Below are 20,092 nucleotides of genomic sequence, written 5' to 3'. Positions count from 1 at the left end.
CCGACATTCGCTCCATACTCCCCGCAGTCAGTGTCCCCAGCGCCCGCTCCATACTCCCCGCAGTCAGTGTCCCCAGCGCTCGCTCCATACTCCCCGCAGTCAGTGTCCCCGACGCTCGCTCCATACTCCCCGCAGTCAGTGTCCCCGACGCTCGCTCCATACTCCCCGCAGTCAGTGTCCCCGGCGCCCGCTCCATACTCCCCGCAGTCAGTGTCCCCGATGCTCCGCTCCATACTCCCCACAGTCAGTGTCTCCGACGCTCGCTCCATACTCCCCGCAGTCAGTGTCCCCGACGCTCGCTCCATACTCCCCGCAGTCAGTGTCCCCGACGCTCGCTCCATACTCCCCGCAGTCAGTGTCCCCGATGCTCTGCTCCATACTCCCCGCAGTCAGTGTCCCCGGTGCCCGCTCCATACTCCCCGCAGTCAGTGTCCCCGGTGCCCGCTCCATACTCCCCGCAGTCAGTGTCCCCGGCGCTCTGCTCCATACTCCCCGCAGTCAGTGTCCCCGGCGCTCTGCTCCATACTCCCCGCAGTCAGTGTCCCCGATGCTCTGCTCCATACTCCCCGCAGTCAGTGTCCCCGGCGCTCTGCTCCATACTCCCCGCAGTCAGTGTCCCCGATGCTCTGCTCCATACTCCCCGCAGTCAGTGTCCCCGGCGCTCTGCTCCATACTCCCCGCAGTCAGTGTCCCCGACGCTCGCTCCATACTCCCCGCAGTCAGTGTCCCCGATGCTCTGCTCCATACTCCCCGCAGTCAGTGTCCCCGGTGCCCGCTCCATACTCCCCGCAGTCAGTGTCCCCGGTGCCCGCTCCATACTCCCCGCAGTCAGTGTCCCCGGCGCTCTGCTCCATACTCCCCGCAGTCAGTGTCCCCGGTGCCCGCTCCATACTCCCCGCAGTCAGTGTCCCCGGCGCTCTGCTCCATACTCCCCGCAGTCAGTCTCCCCAGCGCCCGCTCCATACTCCCCACAGTCAGTGACCCCGGCGCTCTGCTCCATACTCCCCACAGTCAGTGTCCCCAACGCTCGCTCCATACTCCCCGCAGTCAGTGTCCCCAGCGCCCGCTCCATACTCCCCGCAGTCAGTGTCCACGGAGCTCCGCTCCATACTCCCCGCAGTCAGTCTCCCCAGCGCCCACTCCATACTCCCCACAGTCAGTGACCCCGGCACTCTGCTCCATACTCCCCACAGTCAGTGTCTCCGACGCTCGCTCCATACTCCCCGCAGTCAGTGTCTCCGACGCTCGCTCCATACTCCCCGCAGTCAGTGTCCCCGATGCTCTGCTCCATGCTCCCCGCAGTCAGTGTCCCCGGTGCCCGCTCCATAATCCCCTCCAGTCACCGCTCACACAGGGTTAATGCCAGTGGTAACAGACCGCATTATGCCGCGGGTAACGCACTCCGTATCCGCTGCTATTAACCCTGTGTGACCAAGTTTTTACTATTGATGCTGCCTATGCAGCATCAATAGTAAAAAGATGTAATGCTAAAAATAATAACAAAACCTGCTATTCTCACCTTCCGTCGTCGGACGATGCGCTCGCGCCGGCCGCCATCTTCTGTTCCCAGCGATGCATTGCGAATTTACCCAGACGACATAGCGGTCTCGCGAGACCGCTAAGTCATCTGTGTAATTTCGCTATGCATCTTGGGAACGGAAGATGGCAGCCACATCACACAGCTTCGCTGGATCCCAGGGGTGAGTATATAACTATTTTTTATTTTAATAATTTTTTTAACAGGGATATGGTGCACACATTGCTAAATACTGCGTGGGCTGTTATATACCTATGTGGCTGGGCAATATACTACGTGGCTCTGTGCTGAATACTAAGTCGCTGTGCACCATGACCGCTGGGTCCTCACCAGCCCCTCCCAGTAATCTGTCCACCCCATCAGGGATGTGTCGGACTCGAGCGCCAGGTAGGCAGCACACCGCTCGACGATCCCTGTCTTTGTGAGATTGCTCTATCTGTTCCCCTAATAATGGAGCCCCCCACTACCAGCACCTGTCTGCCCTGCCCTGCTCTCCTATTTCCCTCCTTACTGGAGCAGTCACTCCTCCAGCTTTCAGAGGACATGCCTGGCTGCAGCAGTGCTACCCCTGTACTGGCACCCCCCTCATCTGCCAACTTATTGGGGTGTTACAGATCAGGACTAGCCTCCCTGGCACTCTTCCCTCTACCCGGCCTTCTGTCACCCAGCTTCCTACTTCACCGTCCTGCAGCTCCATCCCACCATCCCCCCCCCCCCATCTGTCCCATTAAGCGTCCGCTCCATGAGCAGAAGACTCCTCTCCATATTGTCAATGGATCTCAGTGCTGCACATTTAGATCCAGAATCTGGGCTTCCAAATGCACAACGTGCTCACCTCTCGCACAGCAGTATGCACCCTCGATCGGCTGCTCAAGGACTGCATACATGTGGCAAGATGTGCACTGGAGGCATAACAAGAGTGGAGCACATTTCCTAACGGGGATTGCACCAGACCGAAACGTTAAATAAAAAAAATACAGTAATTCCTCCCTTGGAAACTCCCTAACTCCAAAGTCACTGAATCACAAGTTAGGGTACCGTCACACAGTGAAATTTTGATCGCTACGACGGCACGATTCGTGACGTTCGAGCGATATATCTGTGACGTTCGAGCGATATCGCAATGTCTGACACGCTCCTGCGATCAGGGACCCCGCTGAGAATCGTACGTCGTAGCAGATCGTTTGAAACTTTCTTTCGTCGTCTAGTGTCCCGCTGTGGCGGCATGATCGCATGGTGTAACATATATCGTATACGATGTGCGCATAGTAACCAACGGCTTCTACATCGCACATACGTCATGAAATTATCGCTCCAGCGTCATACATTGCAAAGTGTGACAGCAGTCTACGACGCTGGAGCGATATTGTTACGACGCTGGAGCGTCACGGATCGTACCGTTGTAGCGATCAAAATTTCACTGTGTGACGGTACCCTTACACTTACCGCCGTTCACACTTACTCTCAGGTCACACTCAGCTCGTTCACACTTACGCTCAGCTCACACTTACGCTCAGCTCACACTCAGCTCGTTCACACTTGCTAAGCTGAAGATTTAAATATTTTTTTTTTCTCTTTCCCCTCAGCAGCAATCCACTTTGCTGTTCAATGCACTTCCCAAAAAAAAGTGATGATGGACCTAATTAAACTCCACACTGCTATTATTTTGAACACCCCCCTTTAAATTAATTAATCTAAGACTAAAAAAACTGCAGATCATGAATGTGGAGTCTTTTGTTTTTATTAGAATCTACTGCACAAACTGCTAAATTGTGTGACATGTGGTGACATAATTTATAACAAAAACAGTGATTAATCTAGTTAGTGATATTGGACAGCTCGTATTTTGAACACTTAAGAGAAGCATAGAGTCTAGATCACGTGAAGTCATTATTGTCCTCTACTCCTCCTTGGTCAGTCTCATCTGGATACTGTGTCCAGTTCTGGGCTCCACATTATATAAAAGACATTGAAAAACTGCAGCAAGTTCAGAGAAGAGCGACCAGGATGGTGAGTGGACTGCAATGTATGTCCTATGGGGAACAGTAAAAGGATCTGGGAATGTTTAGCTTGTAAGAAAGAAGACTGAGAGGAGACTTAATAGCCGTCTACAAATATCTGAAGGGCCATCACAGTGTAGAGGGATCATCATCATTCTCATCTGCACATGGAATCACGAGAAAAAACGGAAAAAAAACTGAAAGGGAGAAGATACAGATTTGATATTAGAAAAAAACTGTGTCAGTGAGGGCGATCAATGAGAGCAACAGGCGGCCACGAGAGGTGGTGAGTTCTCCTTCAATGGAATTCTCCACACAGAGGCTGGACAGACACCTGTCTGAAATGGTTTAGTGAGTTCTACATTGAGCGGGGGTTGGATAGGATGATCCTGAATGTCCCTTCCAACTCTAAGATTGTATGATCATATAGTATCTATCTATCTATATCATATAGTATAGAACATATAGTAGTGTTAAGAATAATAGCAGTGTGTTCAAAAACATGAGTTAATCACAAAATCTTTCTCCTAGTTTTTTTCCAGCATAGGGAGCATTGCACACTGTTTTCTAATTCAAAACATGAGGAGAAATGTAGATAATGTTTAACTACTTTACAGAAAATAACAAAAAATGAACATTGGGCCGTCCTAAAAAGCTAGCAGTGTCTGTATTTGTCTTTACAGACTCACAATGTACTTTGTGTATTTAGCATTAGTGTAAATGACTAGCCTAATATTTAGTTGTTACCCCGTTTTATTTTTACGACTGCTTCACATTTATGTTGCATAGCGTCACCCATCTTCTGGCTTCTGTCATTTCAGCCCAGGATGCTTGGACTGCATCCCACAATTTTTGGGCAGTTGTTGTCTTTGCCTCAGAAACAGCATTTTTATGTCACCCCACAAGTGTTCTATCGGATTAAGGTCCGGGGATTGGGCCGGCCACTCCATAACCTCAATTTTGCTGGACAGGGACCAAGATCTTGCTGGTTTACTGGTGCGTTTGGGGTGTTGTCATGTTGAAACACCCATTTCAAGGGCATATCCTCCAGCATAAGACAACATGATCTCAAGTACTTTAATATATGCAAACTGGTCATGATCCCTGGTATGCGGTAAATAAGACTAGCACCATAGTAAGAGAAACCTGCCCATTTCTTGAAGCCTGCACCACCATGCTTCACTGTCTTCAGAGTGGACTGTGGATTGAATGCAGGGTTTGGGGGTCATCTGACAAACTGTATGCGGACATTGGACCCAAATTGTATCAGCTTCAGTACATTTTTTTTTTTAACACTGGGACTTTGCAGGGACTTCTAAGAGATTAGCTTCACACAGGCGTCTTCTATCAAGACCCCTTCACATTAAGCGACGCTGCAGCGATACCGACAACGATCCGGATCGCTGCAGCGTCGCTGTTTGGTCGCTGGAGAGCTGTCACACAGACCGCTCTCCAGCGACCAACGATGCCGGTGACCAGGGTAAACATCGGGTAACTAAGCGCAGGGCCACGCTTAGTAACACGATGTTTACCCTGGTTACCTTCCTAAAAGTAAAAAAAAAACAAACAGTACACACTTACCTACCGCTATCTGTCCTCCAGCGCTGTGCTCTGCACTCCTCCTGTACTGTCTGTGTGAGCACAGCGGCCGGAAAGCAGAGCGGTGACATCACCGCTCTGCTTTCTGGCTGACCGACGCTCACAGCCAGTACAGGAGTGCAGAGCACAGCGCCGGGGGACAGACAGCGGTAGGTAAGTATGTACTGTTTGTTTTTTTTACTTTTAGGATGGTAACCAGGGTAAACATCGGGTTACTAAGTGCGGCCCTGCGCTTAGTTACCCGATGTTTACCCTGGTTACCAGTGAAGACATCTCTGGATCGGTGTCACACACGCCGATCCAGCGATGTCCACGGGAGAGCCAGCGACCAAATAAAGTTCTGGACTTTGTTCAGCGACCAACGATCTCCCAGCAGGGGCCTGATCGTTGGTCGCTGTCACACATAACGATTTTATTAACGATATCGTTGCTACGTCACAAAAGCAACAATATCGTTAACAATATCGTTATGTGTGAAGGTACCTTCACAGTCCTCACAGGTAACGTGAGACCGTCTGTGATCATCCAGGAGCCGATCATTGGCGGAGCCTTGGCCATGCTGGTTATTCTTCCGTTCATTGGAATAGTAGTCTTCAGTTTTCTTCCACGTCTCTCTGGTTTGGCTTTCCATTATAAAGCATTGGAGATCATTTTAGCTGAATAGCTAATCGTTGTCTGCGCTTCTTTCTAAGTTTTACCCACGCCAATCAACTTTTTAATCAAAGCATACTGTTCTTCCCGAACAAGGTTTCGAACAACCCATTTTCCTCAGTGTTTGCAGGAGAAATGTATGTACAACACGTCCTGGCTTCACCCTGAAATAAGAGCCACCTGGTTCACACCTGTTTCTTCACTGAATGATGGACCTCACTAATTGAACGCCACACTGCTATTATTTTGAACACACCTCTTTCAATTAATTATTCTAATACACAGACTCAAAAACCTGCAGATCGTGAATGCGGAGTCTGGTGGTTCTCTTAGAATCTACTGCACCGACTGGTAAATTGTGTGACATGTGGTGATAGAATTTACACCAAAATCAGTGATTAGTCTGGTCAGTCATGTTGGATGGCTATTAATTTGAACACTTCTGTAGGAAGAACTCCACGTTCACATTATGTCATGTCAGATAGAGCAGTTATCGGATGAGTGACCTTCATACAATAAGAACCACATGTCCACATTGTCTTAGTTATAGCCTTTTTTCCATTAGACCTTGTGTATGGAGCGGTTTGTCGTAGACTGGAATCTGTTCCGTGAAGTGACCACTTTCGGTCTGTAGAAGTCTACCACTCTGGAAGCTCAGATTTATTCTGCTCATTTCTACCTAGCATTCATTGCGAATATAAAACCCACAGACTTACATCCTGCAGGTAACGATGCTAGAATATAATTACCAATCTCGAAAACAACTCCAGCCACAGATTTGTGATTCCCAACTTCAATTTGCCCCATGCTAATATACAAGTGTCCTCCTGTTCAGATACAACTCCACTGCCTGTGATTGAGGAATTGTGTGACTAGCACAAGAGCAAAGGGCCGCATCACCACTGCACTCGTAGCCACATTTATGGTATTGGCTTCATTTATTAAATTCAGTAGTAAAGACACTGTTCCAGATTGCAGATTTTGCATGTGAAGCTGAGCTTGTTGCTGTGTTACCCTCTAAAACCACAATTACTCCACAGGCATAACAGGAGTGCTAGTGACAAGTGGGTGTTGAATACAGGACATGGTGGATAAATTACAGAAGGGCAGGACCTCAGTAAACTCCAGCATATCCACTGCATTGGTTATTAGAAAATCTTCTGTCAGAATCAAATAATGACTTTTATTGTGAAGAGATATCAATCTATAAGATTATCAAGCCGCAGCTGGAGATCCCAGTAACTTCCCTATTATTCTGTATGACAGCAGCAAGACGAGGAAACCAACATGCCGAGTTACAGCAATAATGCCCAGTATGTGAATGAAATATGGGGAAGTAAGGCCTGGATATCTGCCTGGTTCTGAGGGGTCGGGCCGGCACTACTGACAGAGGGTGAGGATATGACCGTGGTTGGGTACAACTACATACAATTACATAGCCTCACAAGGCTGGGCCAGAACTAGTGACCAAGGATGAGGGTATGAATGTGGTTGGTACAGCCATAACTCCTATTACATTGCCTCTAGTTCCAACCCAGCCTTGGGAGGCTATGTAATAGGAGTTACGGCCGTACCAACCACGTTCATATTCTCACCCTCTGCCTCTAGCTTTGGCCCAGCCTTGTGAGGCTGAGGGTGAGGATATGAACATGGTTGGGTACAGTTATAATTCCCATTGCATAGCCTCACAAGGCTGGGCCGGATCTAGAGGCAGAGGGTGAGGATATGAACGTCGTTGGTTCAGACATAACTCCCATTACATAGCCTCACAAGGCTGGGCCGGATCTAGAGGCAGAGGGTGAGGATATGAACGTCGTTGGTTCAGACATAACTCCCATTACATAGCCTCACAAGGCTGGGCCGGATCTAGAGGCAGAGGGTGAGGATATGAACGTCGTTGGTTCAGACATAACTCCCATTACATAGCCTCACAAGGCTGGGCCGGATCTAGAGGCAGAGGGTGAGGATATGAACGTTGTTAGTTCAGACATAACTCCCATTACATAGCCTCACAAGGCTGGGCCAGAACTAGAGGCAGAGGGTGAGGATATGAACATCGTTGGTTCAGACATAACTCCAATTACATAGCCTCACAAGGCTGGGCTGGAACTAGGGGCAGAGGGTGAGGATATGATCATGGTTGAGCACAGATATAACTTCAATTACAGAACCGCAGGAGGATGAGCTGATGGTGAATATGGAGCTTGCACCACATCTATCATCATCTATGTGCAAGTGGATGGAAGTTACAGAAGGGAAGTAAACAGCGTCTGACTCAGTCGATGAGGGATGTGGTAGGCCCAATGCAGCAGCAGACAGAAACCACAAGAGTCATTTCATAAGACCACATGGAGTCGGCTGAGGCTGAGTACAGTATGCTTCAGACTGCTACAACAGTGAGGAAATGTGTAGGTGAGACTGAATTTTAGGGAAATTTCACTTACGTTTATACAGTAAATATAATTGATGTTCAATGATTCGGCCTCATGTATTGCCACAAGCCAGTGCCAGCAGAGCTTCATCATTCAGGGTAGATCCTTGGAGTGTCTTGCATATTACAGTGACCATCAGCATGGGCTCAGGAGGATCTGCCATCTGACACAGCTGTGTGAAAAAGTGTTTTCCCTCTTCCCGATTTCCTATTGCCACTTGTGGATAATGGCTTTCACTGTGATCCGTGGCATGATGTCTAGCTTTTGAGGATCTTTTGGTCTACTACACTTTGTCAGACAGGTCCTATTTAAGTGATTTCTTGATTGAGTACAGGTGTGGAAGTAATCAGGCCTGCGTATGGCTAGGGAATTTTAAGTGTGCTTCCCAAAAATGTGATATACCAGTTAATTTATGTTTTAAAGGGGGAGGGGGGAATCACTTTTTCACACAGAGCCCTGGAGGTTTGGATTTAATAATAAAGATCTTCATTTAAAAACTGCATTTTGTGGATACTAGTATTATCTTTATCTAATATTTAAATTTGTTTGGGGATCTGAAACATTTCCCGGGGAAAGGCCTGACTATTCACTGCTTGCGTCGAGAAACACGTGATGGTGTCTCCGCAGCTTCTTTACATGCATCTGCATATTTCCCATAAGGGATGGGGGCAGTGTTCTGGAATCACTGCGTTGAGAAACACGTGATGGTGTCTCCGCAGTGTTGGATGTTTTGGTCTCCCCGAGGCCAATCATCTGTGCCTTTATAGCCTTTTTACTAGGCACTGTTCCTAATAGCCAGATTCCTACTCCACACTGATGAGGGGCAAAAACCCCGAAACAGCTGTCTGTGGATGGATACCATGCTTGGCATAGGTGGCTTTCCTTCATAGGATGCTGCCCTTCCCGTGGTTGTTCCTTCCCGGGGAAAGGCCTGGCTATTCACTGCTTGCGTCGAGAAACACGTGATGGTGTCTCCGCAGCTTCTTTACATGCATCTGCATATTTCCCATAAGGGATGGGGGCAGTGTTCTGGAATCACTGCGTTGAGAAACACGTGATGGTGTCTCCGCAGTGTTGGATGTTTTGGTCTCCCCGAGGCCAATCATCTGTGCCTTTATATACTTCCCAAAAATGTGATATACCAGTTAATTTATGTTTTAAAGGGGGAGGGGGGAATCACTTTTTCACACAGAGCCCTGGAGGTTTGGATTTAATAATAAAGATCTTCATTTAAAAACTGCATTTTGTGGATACTAGTATTATCTTTATCTAATATTTAAATTTGTTTGGGGATCTGAAACATTTATGTGTGATAAATATACAAAAGAAAAGGATATCAGGAAGATGACAAACACTTTTTCACACAACTACACATCTCTTGTTGCTGCAGCTCGCTACCTTACAGATCTCATGTACTGCAGATCCCCGTAAGTGTCTGGTATCCACAGATCTCAGCACAGTCAGAAGTTCTCATTGCCTTCTGGTGAAGGGTTTGTAGCTAAAAAGTGGCAATAGATTCGAAAAGGCAATGGAAATGAGATCTAAAAGCCCCAAGAAGGCTGGGATTTAGGAGCAGATAGCCACCAAAGCACACATGAAGTTTATGTCACGACTTGTTTAGCTACACGAATCCTGCTGCATGCGATAAGTGAGAATAAAACAAGGAGACCAACATTCAACAAGATCATCTGCAGATTTCACAAAATCATAGAAATAAGAAGTATATTAGACAAAAACAAGTAACATATTGCAGGAGAATGAGAAGATGGCAATGGCTGAGCTCAGTTACTGCCACGGCAAGAACGGTTGAGATTTACCCCATAACATGAAGGCCTGCTCCAGAAAAGACAGAGGCAAAAGAATAAGAGAGCTAAAGTCTGAAATCTGACAGTGTCCCTGGGGTCCCGTAACAGCAGGAAGGGGACAGTAAACAGCAGCCAAACAAGTCAGAGAAGATTGATAGCAGAACAGTTCATGTTGGGGGTCTGACATTCATCATTTCCCAACATTTTCTATCAGATTTATCCTACAGATTTCCCCACTTCTCAACAGGAGGAAAGTCTTCCACATCTCCCAATTCATCAAAGCTTTTCTCTCCTTGGCTGTAGGTCAGTTTGTATCGTAAGCGAACCTTTTCCTGTGTGAGAACAAAGCAAAATGGAAAGGTCACGATTAACAGCTGGTTACATACAATAGAAACGACAGAGGAGACATGAGCACAACTGGCTGGTCTATCTCAGCGGCACCACGTACTGACTGGTCTCTAGCTCAGTGGTACCACTTACTGACTGACCTGTATCGCAGTGGTGCCACTTACTGACTGGTCTCTAGGTCAGTGGTACCACTTACTGACTGACCTGTATCGCAGTGGTGCCACTTACTGACTGGTCTCTAGCTCAGTGGTACCACTTACTGACTGACCTGTATCGCAGTGGTGCCACTTACTGACTGGTCTCTAGGTCAGTGGTACCACTTACTGACTGACCTGTATCGCAGTGGTGCCACTTACTGACTGGTCTCTAGCTCAGTGGTACCACTTACTAACTGATCTGTATCGCGGTGGAGTCACTGACTGGTCAGTATGTCACTGGCGTCACTTACTGACTGGTCTCTAGCTCAGTGGTACCACTTACTAACTGATCTGTATCGCGGTGGAGTCACTGACTGGTCAGTATGTCACTGGCGTCACTTACTGACTGGTCTCTAGCTCAGTGGTACCACTTACTGACTGACCTGTATCGCAGTGGTGCCACTTACTGACTGGTCTCTAGGTCAGTGGTACCACTTACTGACTGACCTGTATCGCAGTGGTGCCACTTACTGACTGGTCTCTAGCTCAGTGGTACCACTTACTAACTGATCTGTATCGCGGTGGAGTCACTGACTGGTCAGTATGTCACTGGCGTCACTTACTGACTGGTCTCTAGCTCAGTGGTACCACTTACTAACTGATCTGTATCGCGGTGGAGTCACTGACTGGTCAGTATGTCACTGGCGTCACTTACTGACTGGTCTCTAGCTCAGTGGTACCACTTACTAACTGATCTGTATCGCGGTGGAGTCACTGACTGGTCAGTATGTCACTGGCGTCACTTACTGACTGGTCTCTAGCTCAGTGGTACCACTTACTGACTGATCTGTATCTCGGTGGTGCCACTTACTGACTGGTCTCTAGCTCAGCGGCGCCACTTACTGACTGGTCTCTAGCTCAGTGGCACCACTTACTGACTGGTCTGTATCGTGGTGGTGTCACTGACTGGTCTGTATGTCGCTGGCGCCACTTACTTCCTGTTCTGTTTGTTGGCAGGGCCACTTACTGACTGGTCTATATCTTGGCGGCACTACTTACAGACTGGTCTGTAGGTCAGTGGTGCCATTTACTGACTGATCTGTATCTCAGTGTCGCCACTTTTTGACTGGTCGGTATGTTAGTGGTGCCACTTACGGACTGGTCTGTATCTCAGTGTCGCCACTTATTGACTGGTCTGTATGTCAGTGGTGCCATTTACTGACTGGTTGGTATGTCGCTGGCGCCACTTACTGACTGCTCTGCACAGGGCCGGCGTCAGCACCCAACCCACCCGGGCAAGTGCCGGGGCCCTGGCGAGATGGGGGGGGGGGGGATCCCATTCACGGTACGGTACACTGAGGCTCTGTGGGGCCCCTGCAGGCAGGGCCGGCGTTAGGAGCCGCAGCTGCCTAGGGCCCCCGCTTCCCCAGGGGCCCTCAGCTAGCGGCACATCGCGCAGCCGATACAGGGTCCCTGTGAGGCAGGTGGGCCCGCCGCCAACATCCCATTGCTGCCGCATTGAGCTATACCGCCATCTGCCGGTACAGTTCAAAGCAATGATGGAGGAGAGAACGTCGTGGCTGTGCTATATACTACGTGGCTGTGATATATACTACATGGCTGTGCTATATACCACGTGGGCCGTGTTATATACCACGTGGGCCGTGTTATATACCACGTGGGCCGTGTTATATACCACGTGGGCCGTGTTATATACCACGTGGGCCGTGTTATATACCACGTGGGCCGTGTTATATACCACGTGGGCCGTGTTATATACCACGTGGGCCGTGTTATATACCACGTGGGCCGTGTTATATACCACGTGGGCCGTGTTATATACCACGTGGGCCGTGTTATATACCACGTGGGCCGTGTTATATACCACGTGGGCCGTGTTATATACCACGTGGGCCGTGTTATATACCACGTGGGCCGTGTTATATACCACGTGGGCCGTGTTATATACCACGTGGGCCGTGTTATATACCACGTGGGCCGTGTTATATACCACGTGGGCCGTGTTATATACCACGTGGGCCGTGTTATATACCACGTGGGCCGTGTTATATACCACGTGGGCCGTGTTATATACCACGTGGGCCGTGTTATATACCACGTGGGCCGTGTTATATACCACGTGGGCCGTGTTATATACCACGTGGGCCGTGTTATATACCACGTGGGCCGTGTTATATACCACGTGGGCCGTGTTATATACCACGTGGGCCGTGTTATATACTACGTGGATGTGCTATATACTACGTGGATGTGCTATATACTACGTGGGCTGTGTTATATACTAAGTGGCTGTGCTATACACTACGTGGGCTGTGCTATATACTACGTGGGCTGTGTTATATACTACGTGGATGTGCTATATACTACGTGGGCTGTGTTATATACTAAGTGTCTTTGTTATATACTACGTGGGCTGTTATATACTATGTAGCTGTGCTATATACTACATGGCTGTGCTATATACTATGTGGGCTGTGTCATCGCCCACTCACTGTGTGCCAGGCAATGCAGCCGCTGAGACAGGAGCAAGGAGCAGCGTAGGCATGAGTAGAGGTGAGGAGTGTATTTTTTTTTTTTACTATAAACGTGAGTACTGGACTGTGGGGCCATTGTTGGGGGGGTGGGGGGGAAGAGATGCGGGTTGTGCTATATACTACATAGCTATGCTATACGCTATGTGGCTGTGTTATATACTACATGGCTGTGCTATATGCTACGTGGGCTGTGCTATATACTGCATGGGCTGTGTTATATACTGCGTGGACTGTGTTATATACTACATGGCTGTGCTATATACTACGTGTCTGTGCTATAGACTACGTGGCTGTGCTATATACTACGTGGGCCGCGCTATATACTACGTGGGCTGTGTTATATACTGCGTGGCTGTGCTATATACTACGTGGGCTGTTATATACTACGTGGGCTGTGTTATATACTACGTGGGCTGTGTTATATACTACGTGGGCTGTGTTATATACTACATGGCTGTGCTATATACTACGTGGCTGTGATATATACTACATGGCTGTGCTATATGCTACGTGGGCTGTGTTATATACTATGTGGCTGTGCTATATACTATGTGGGCTGTGTTATATGCTACGTGGCTGTGCTATATACTACGTATCTGTGCTATATATGTTATATACTACGTGGCTATGCTATATACTACGTGGCTGTGCTATATGCTCCCCATTTTGCACTTTTACAAATGTTCTACGTTAATACTTTCTAATATTTACTTTAAAAAGTTTTCCATTAAAAAATTGTCATTCAATGTATGCAGTTTTTTCTTTGCAGCAAGTTCAGCTAACAATAAAATGCCTACTGGTAACTGAGGAAGAGGGAGTAGGTCACAAAAATTGGCGTATAAGGGGTTGACTTATATAAAGCCCCTCTACTGTATGTTTGTGTAGAATTTGCAATAGCTATCACTCATGTAAGAAGTGAAATCTGGCATTGTGCTATACCTGTATTTCTCTGCTGTATCTGTGCATCATGAATCGTGGTATGTGTTTAAGGGGGGGGGCCCACTGAGACTCTTTAGCCTGGGGCCCTCAAAAACCTGGAGCCGACCCTGGCTCTATGTCGGTGGTACCACTTACTGACTGGTCTGTATGTCATTGGTGCCACTTACTGACTGGTCTGTATGTCAGTGATGCCACTTACTGACTGGTCTGTATGTCAGTGGTGCCACTTACTGACTGGTCTGTATGTCATTGGTGCCACTTACTGACTGGTCTGTATGTCATTGGTGCCACTTACTGACTGGTCTGTATGTCAGTGATGCCACTTACTGACTGGTCTGTATGTCAGTGGTGCCACTTACTGACTGGTCTGTATGTCATTGGTGCCACTTACTGACTGCTCTGTATCTCAGTGGTGCCACTTACTGACTGCTCTGTATGTCATTGGTGCCACTTACTGACTGCTCTGTATCTCGGTGGTGCCACTTACTGACTGGTCTGTATGTCATTGGTGCCACTTACTGACTGGTCTGTATGTCAGTGATGCCACTTACTGACTGGTCTGTATGTCAGTGATGCCACTTACTGACTGGTCTGTATGTCAGTGATGCCACTTACTGACTGGTCTGTATGTCATTGGTGCCACTTACTGACTGGTCTGTATGTCATTGGTGCCACTTACTGACTGGTCTGTATGTCAGTGATGCCACTTACTGACTGGTCTGTATGTCATTGGTGCCACTTACCAACTGCTCTGTATCTCGGTGGTACGACTTACTGACTGGTCTGTATGTCATTGGTGCCACTTACTGACTGCTCTGTATCTCGGTGGTACCATTTACTGACTGGTATGTATCTCGGTGGTGCCACTTACTGACTGCTTTGTATCTCGGTGGCGCCACTTACTGACTGGTCTGTATGTCAGGGATGCCACTTACTGACTGCTCTGTATCTCGGTGGTACCACTTACTGACTGCTCTGTATCTCGGTGGTACCACTTACTGACTGCTCTGTATGTCAGTGGCACCATTTACTGACTGGTCTGTTTGTCGCTGGCACCAATTACTGACTGGTCTGTATGTCAGTGGCGCCATTTACTGACTGGTCTGTTTGTCGCTGGCACCAATTACTGACTGGTCTGTATCTCGGTGGTGCCACTTACTGACTGCTCTGTATCTCGGTGGTACCACTTACTGACTGCTCTGTATCTCTGTGGTACCACTTACTGACTCCTCTGCATGTCAGTGGCGCCATTTACTGACTGGTCTGTTTGTCGCTGGCACCACTTACTGACTGGTCTGTATGTCAGTGGCAGCATTTACTGACTGGTCTGGCGCCACTTACTGACTGCTGTGTATCTCGGTGGTGCCACTTACTGACTGGTCTGTATGTCACTGGCGCCACTTACTGACTGCTCTGTATCTCGGTGGCGCCACTTACTGACTGGTCTGTATGTCATTGGTGCCAGTTACTGACTGCTCTGTATCTCGGTGGTGCCACTTACTGACTGGTCTGTATGTCATTGGTGCCACTTACTGACTGCTGTGTATCTCGGTGGTGCCACTTACTGACTGGTCTGTATGTCACTGGCGCCACTTACTGACTGCTCTGTATCTCGGTGGCGCCACTTACTGACTGGTCTGTATGTCATTGGTGCCAGTTACTGACTGGTCTGTATGTCATTGGTGCCACTTACTGACTGGTCTGTATGTCATTGGTGCCACTTACTAACTGGTCTGTATGTCACTGGCGCCACTTACTGACTGCTCTGTATCTCGGTGGTGCCACTTACTGACTGGTCTGCATGTCATTGGTGCCAGTTACTGACTGGTCTGTATGTCATTGGTGCCACTTACTGACTGGTCTGTATGTCAATGGCGCCACTTACTGACTGGTCTGTATGTCATTGGTGCCACTTACTGACTGCTCTGTATGTCATTGGTGCCACTTACTGACTACTCTGTATCTCGGTGGTGCCATTTACTGACTACTCTGTATCTCGGTGGTGCCACTTACTGACTGCTCTGTATCTCGGTGGTGCCACTTACTGACTGCTCTGTATCTCGGTGGTGCCACTTACTGACTGCTCTGTATCTCGGTGGTGCCACTTACTGACTGTTCTGTATCTCGGTGGTGCCATTTACTGACTACTCTGTATCTCGGTGGTGCCACTTACTGACTGCTCTGTATCTCGGTGGTGCCATTTACTGACTGGCCTGTATAATAATAATAATAATAATTTTTATTTATATAGCGCCAACATATTCCGCAGCGCTTTACAAATTATAGAGGGGACTTGTACAGACAATAGACATTACAGCATAACAGAAATACAGTTCAAAACAGATACCAGGAGGAATGAGGGCCCTGCTGCTCGCAAGCTTACAAACTATGGGGAAAAGGGGAGACACGAGAGGTGGATGGTAACAATTGCTTTAGTTATTCGGACCGGCCATAGTGTAAGGCTCAGGTGTTCATGTAAAGCTGCATGAACCAGTTAACTGCCTAAGTATGTAGCAGTACAGACACAGAGGGCTATTAACTACATAAAGTGTATGAGAACATGATGCGAGGAACCTTTTTTTTTTTTTTTTTTTTTATTATAAATAGGCCACACAGGGATCGTTAGGTTAATGCATTGAGGCGGTAGGCCAGTCTGAACAAATGAGTTTTTAGGGCACGCTTAAAACTGTGGGAATTGGGGATTAATCGTATTAACCTAGGTAGTGCATTCCAAATTGTCATGGTCATTGGTGCCACTTACTGACTGCTCTGTATCTCGGTGGTGCCACTTACTGACTGCTCTGTATCTCGGTGGTGCCACTTACTGACTGATCTGAATCTCGGTGGTGCCATTTACTGACTGGTCTGTATGTCATTGGTGCCACTTACTGACTGCTCTGTATCTCGGTGGTGCCATTTACTGACTACTCTGTATCTCGGTGGTGCCACTTACTGACTGGTCTGTATGTCATTGGTGCCACTTACTGACTGCTCTGTATCTCGGTGGTGCCACTTACTGACTGCTCTGTATCTCGGTGGTGCCACTTACTGACTGCTCTGTATCTCGGTGGTGCCATTTACTGACTGGTCTGTATGTCATTGGTGCCACTTACTGACTGCTCTGTATCTCGGTGGTGCCATTTACTGACTACTCTGTATCTCGGTGGTGCCACTTACTGACTGGTCTGTATGTCATTGGTGCCACTTACTGACTGCTCTGTATCTCGGTGGTGCCACTTACTGACTGCTCTGTATCTCGGTGGTACCACATACTGACTGCTCTGTATCTCGGTGGTGCCACTTACTGACTGCTCTGTATCTCGGTGGTACCACTTACTGACTGCTCTGTATCTCGGTGGTGCCATTTACTGACTGGTCTATATGTCATTGGTGCCACTTACTGACTGCTCTGTATCTCGGTGGTGCCACATACTGACTGCTCTGTATCTCGGTGGTGCCACTTACTGACTGCTCTGTATCTCGGTGGTGCCATTTACTGACTGGTCTGTATGTCATTGGTGCCACTTACTGACTGCTCTGTATCTCGGTGGTGCCATTTACTCACTACTCTGTATCTCGGTGGTGCCACTTACTGACTGCTCTGTATCTCGGTGGTGCCACTTACTGACTGCTCTGTATCTCGGTGGTGCCACTTACTGACTGCTCTGTATCTCGGTGGTGCCATTTACTGACTACTCTGTATCTCGGTGGTGCCACTTACTGACTGCTCTGTATCTCGGTGGTGCCACTTACTGACTGCTCTGTATCTCGGTGGTGCCATTTACTGACTGGTCTGTATGTCATTGGTGCCACTTACTGACTGCTCTGTATCTCGGTGGTGCCATTTACTGACTACTCTGTATCTCGGTGGTGCCACTTACTGACTGCTCTGTATCTCGGTGGTGCCACTTACTGACTGCTCTGTATCTCGGTGGTGCCATTTACTGACTACTCTGTATCTCGGTGGTGCCACTTACTGACTGCTCTGTATCTCGGTGGTGCCACTTACTGACTGCTCTGTATCTCGGTGGTGCCATTTACTGACTACTCTGTATCTCGGTGGTGCCACTTACTGACTGCTCTGTATCTCGGTGGTGCCACTTACTGACTGGTCTGTATGTCATTGGTGCCACTTACTGACTGCTCTGTATCTCGGTGGTGCCACTTACTGACTGCTCTGTATCTCAGTGGTGCCATTTACTGACTGGTCTGTATGTCATTGGTGCCACTTACTGACTGCTCTGTATCTCGGTGGTGCCATTTACTGACTACTCTGTATCTCGGTGGTGCCACTTACTGACTGCTCTATCTCGGTGGTGCCACTTACTGACTGCTCTGTATCTCGGTGGTGCCACTTACTGACTGCTCTGTATCTCGGTGGTGCCATTTACTGACTACTCTGTATCTCGGTGGTGCCACTTACTGACTGCTCTGTATCTCAGTGGTACCACTTACTGACTACTCTGTATCTCGGTGGTGCCACTTACTGACTGGTCTGTATGTCATTGGTGCCACTTACTGACTGCTCTGTATCTCGGTGGTGCCACTTACTGACTGCTCTGTATCTCGGTGGTACCACTTACTGACTGCTCTGTATCTCGGTGGTGCCACTTACTGACTACTCTGTATCTCGGTGGTACCACTTACTGACTGCTCTGTATCTCGGTGGTACCACTTACTGACTGCTCTGTATCTCGGTGGTGCCACTTACTGACTGCTCTGTATCTCGGTGGTGCCACTTACTGACTACTCTGTATCTCGGTGGTACCACTTACTGACTGCTCTGTATCTCGGTGGTACCACTTACTGACTGCTCTGTATCTCGGTGGTGCCACTTACTGACTGCTCTGTATCTCGGTGGTGCCATTTACTGACTACTCTGTATCTCGGTGGTGCCATTTACTGACTGGTCTGTATCTCGGTGGTACCACTTACTGACTGGTCTGTATGTCATTGGTGCCACTTACTGACTGCTCTGTATGTCATTGGTGCCACTTACTGACTGCTCTGTATCTCAGTGGTGCCACTTACTGACTGCTCTGTATCTCGGTGGTGCCACTTACTGACTGATCTGAATCTCGGTGGTGCCATTTACTGACTACTCTGTATCTCGGTGGTGCCACTTACTGACTGCTCTGTATCTCGGTGGTGCCACTTACTGACTGCTCTGTATCTCGGTGGTGCCATTTACTGACTGGTCTGTATGTCATTGGTGCCACTTAATGACTGCTCTGTATCTCGGTGGTGCCACTTACTGACTGCTCTGTATCTCGGTGGTACCACTTACTGACTGGTCTGTATGTCATTGGTGCCACTTACTGACTGCTCTGTATCTCAGTGGTGCCACTTACTGACTGCTCTGTATCTCGGTGGTGCCACTTACTGACTGATCTGAATCTCGGTGGTGCCATTTACTGACTACTCTGTATCTCGGTGGTGCCACTTACTGACTGCTCAGTATCTCGGTGGTGCCATTTACTGACTACTCTGTATCTCGGTGGTGCCATTTACTGACTGGTCTGTATGTCATTGGTGCCACTTACTGACTGCTCTGTATCTCGGTGGTGCCACTTACTGACTGCTCTGTATCTCGGTGGTGCCACTTACTGACTGCTCTGTATCTCGGTGGTGCCACTTACTGACTACTCTGTATCTCGGTGGTACCACTTACTGACTGCTCTGTATCTCGGTGGTACCACTTACTGACTGCTCTGTATCTCGGTGGTGCCACTTACTGACTGCTCTGTATCTCGGTGGTGCCATTTACTGACTACTCTGTATCTAGGTGGTGCCATTTACTGACTGGTCTGTATCTCGGTGGTGCCACTTACTGACTGCTTCTGTATCTCGGTGGTGCCACTTACTGACTGATCTGAATCTCGGTGGTGCCATTTACTGACTACTCTGTATCTCGGTGGTGCCATTTACTGACTGGTCTGTATGTCATTGGTGCCACTTACTGACTGCTCTGTATCTCGGTGGTGCCATTTACTGACTACTCTATCTCGGTGGTGCCACTTACTGACTGCTCTGTATCTCGGTGGTGCCACTTACTGACTGCTCTGTATCTCGGTGGTACCACTTACTGA

General features: G+C 48.4%; 1 protein-coding gene across 5 annotated transcripts in view; it reads right to left on the bottom strand.

Moving 5' to 3' along the window:
* Positions 1 to 6,955: 6,955 nt before the first annotated feature.
* Positions 6,956 to 20,092, bottom strand: part of GGA1 (golgi associated, gamma adaptin ear containing, ARF binding protein 1) — a 138,369-nt gene continuing 125,232 nt past the window's right edge. For 3 of the 5 annotated variants that reach the window (XM_069735944.1, XM_069735945.1, XM_069735943.1), the window contains one exon: positions 9,894 to 10,356. In XM_069735944.1, coding sequence (XP_069592045.1) covers positions 10,246 to 10,356 — 111 coding nt within the window. In that variant the 3' untranslated portion in view covers positions 9,894 to 10,245. Of the gene's footprint in view, positions 10,357 to 20,092 lie in introns of all 5 variants that reach the window. The other 2 variants (XM_069735942.1, XM_069735941.1) reach the window with 1 other exon arrangement.

Source organism: Ranitomeya imitator, chromosome 8, assembly GCF_032444005.1.
Source record: "Ranitomeya imitator isolate aRanImi1 chromosome 8, aRanImi1.pri, whole genome shotgun sequence".
Taxonomy (NCBI): domain Eukaryota; kingdom Metazoa; phylum Chordata; class Amphibia; order Anura; family Dendrobatidae; genus Ranitomeya; species Ranitomeya imitator.
The sequence above is the reverse complement of the archived record's forward strand: the minus strand, read 5'-3'. Positions and strand labels throughout refer to the sequence as shown.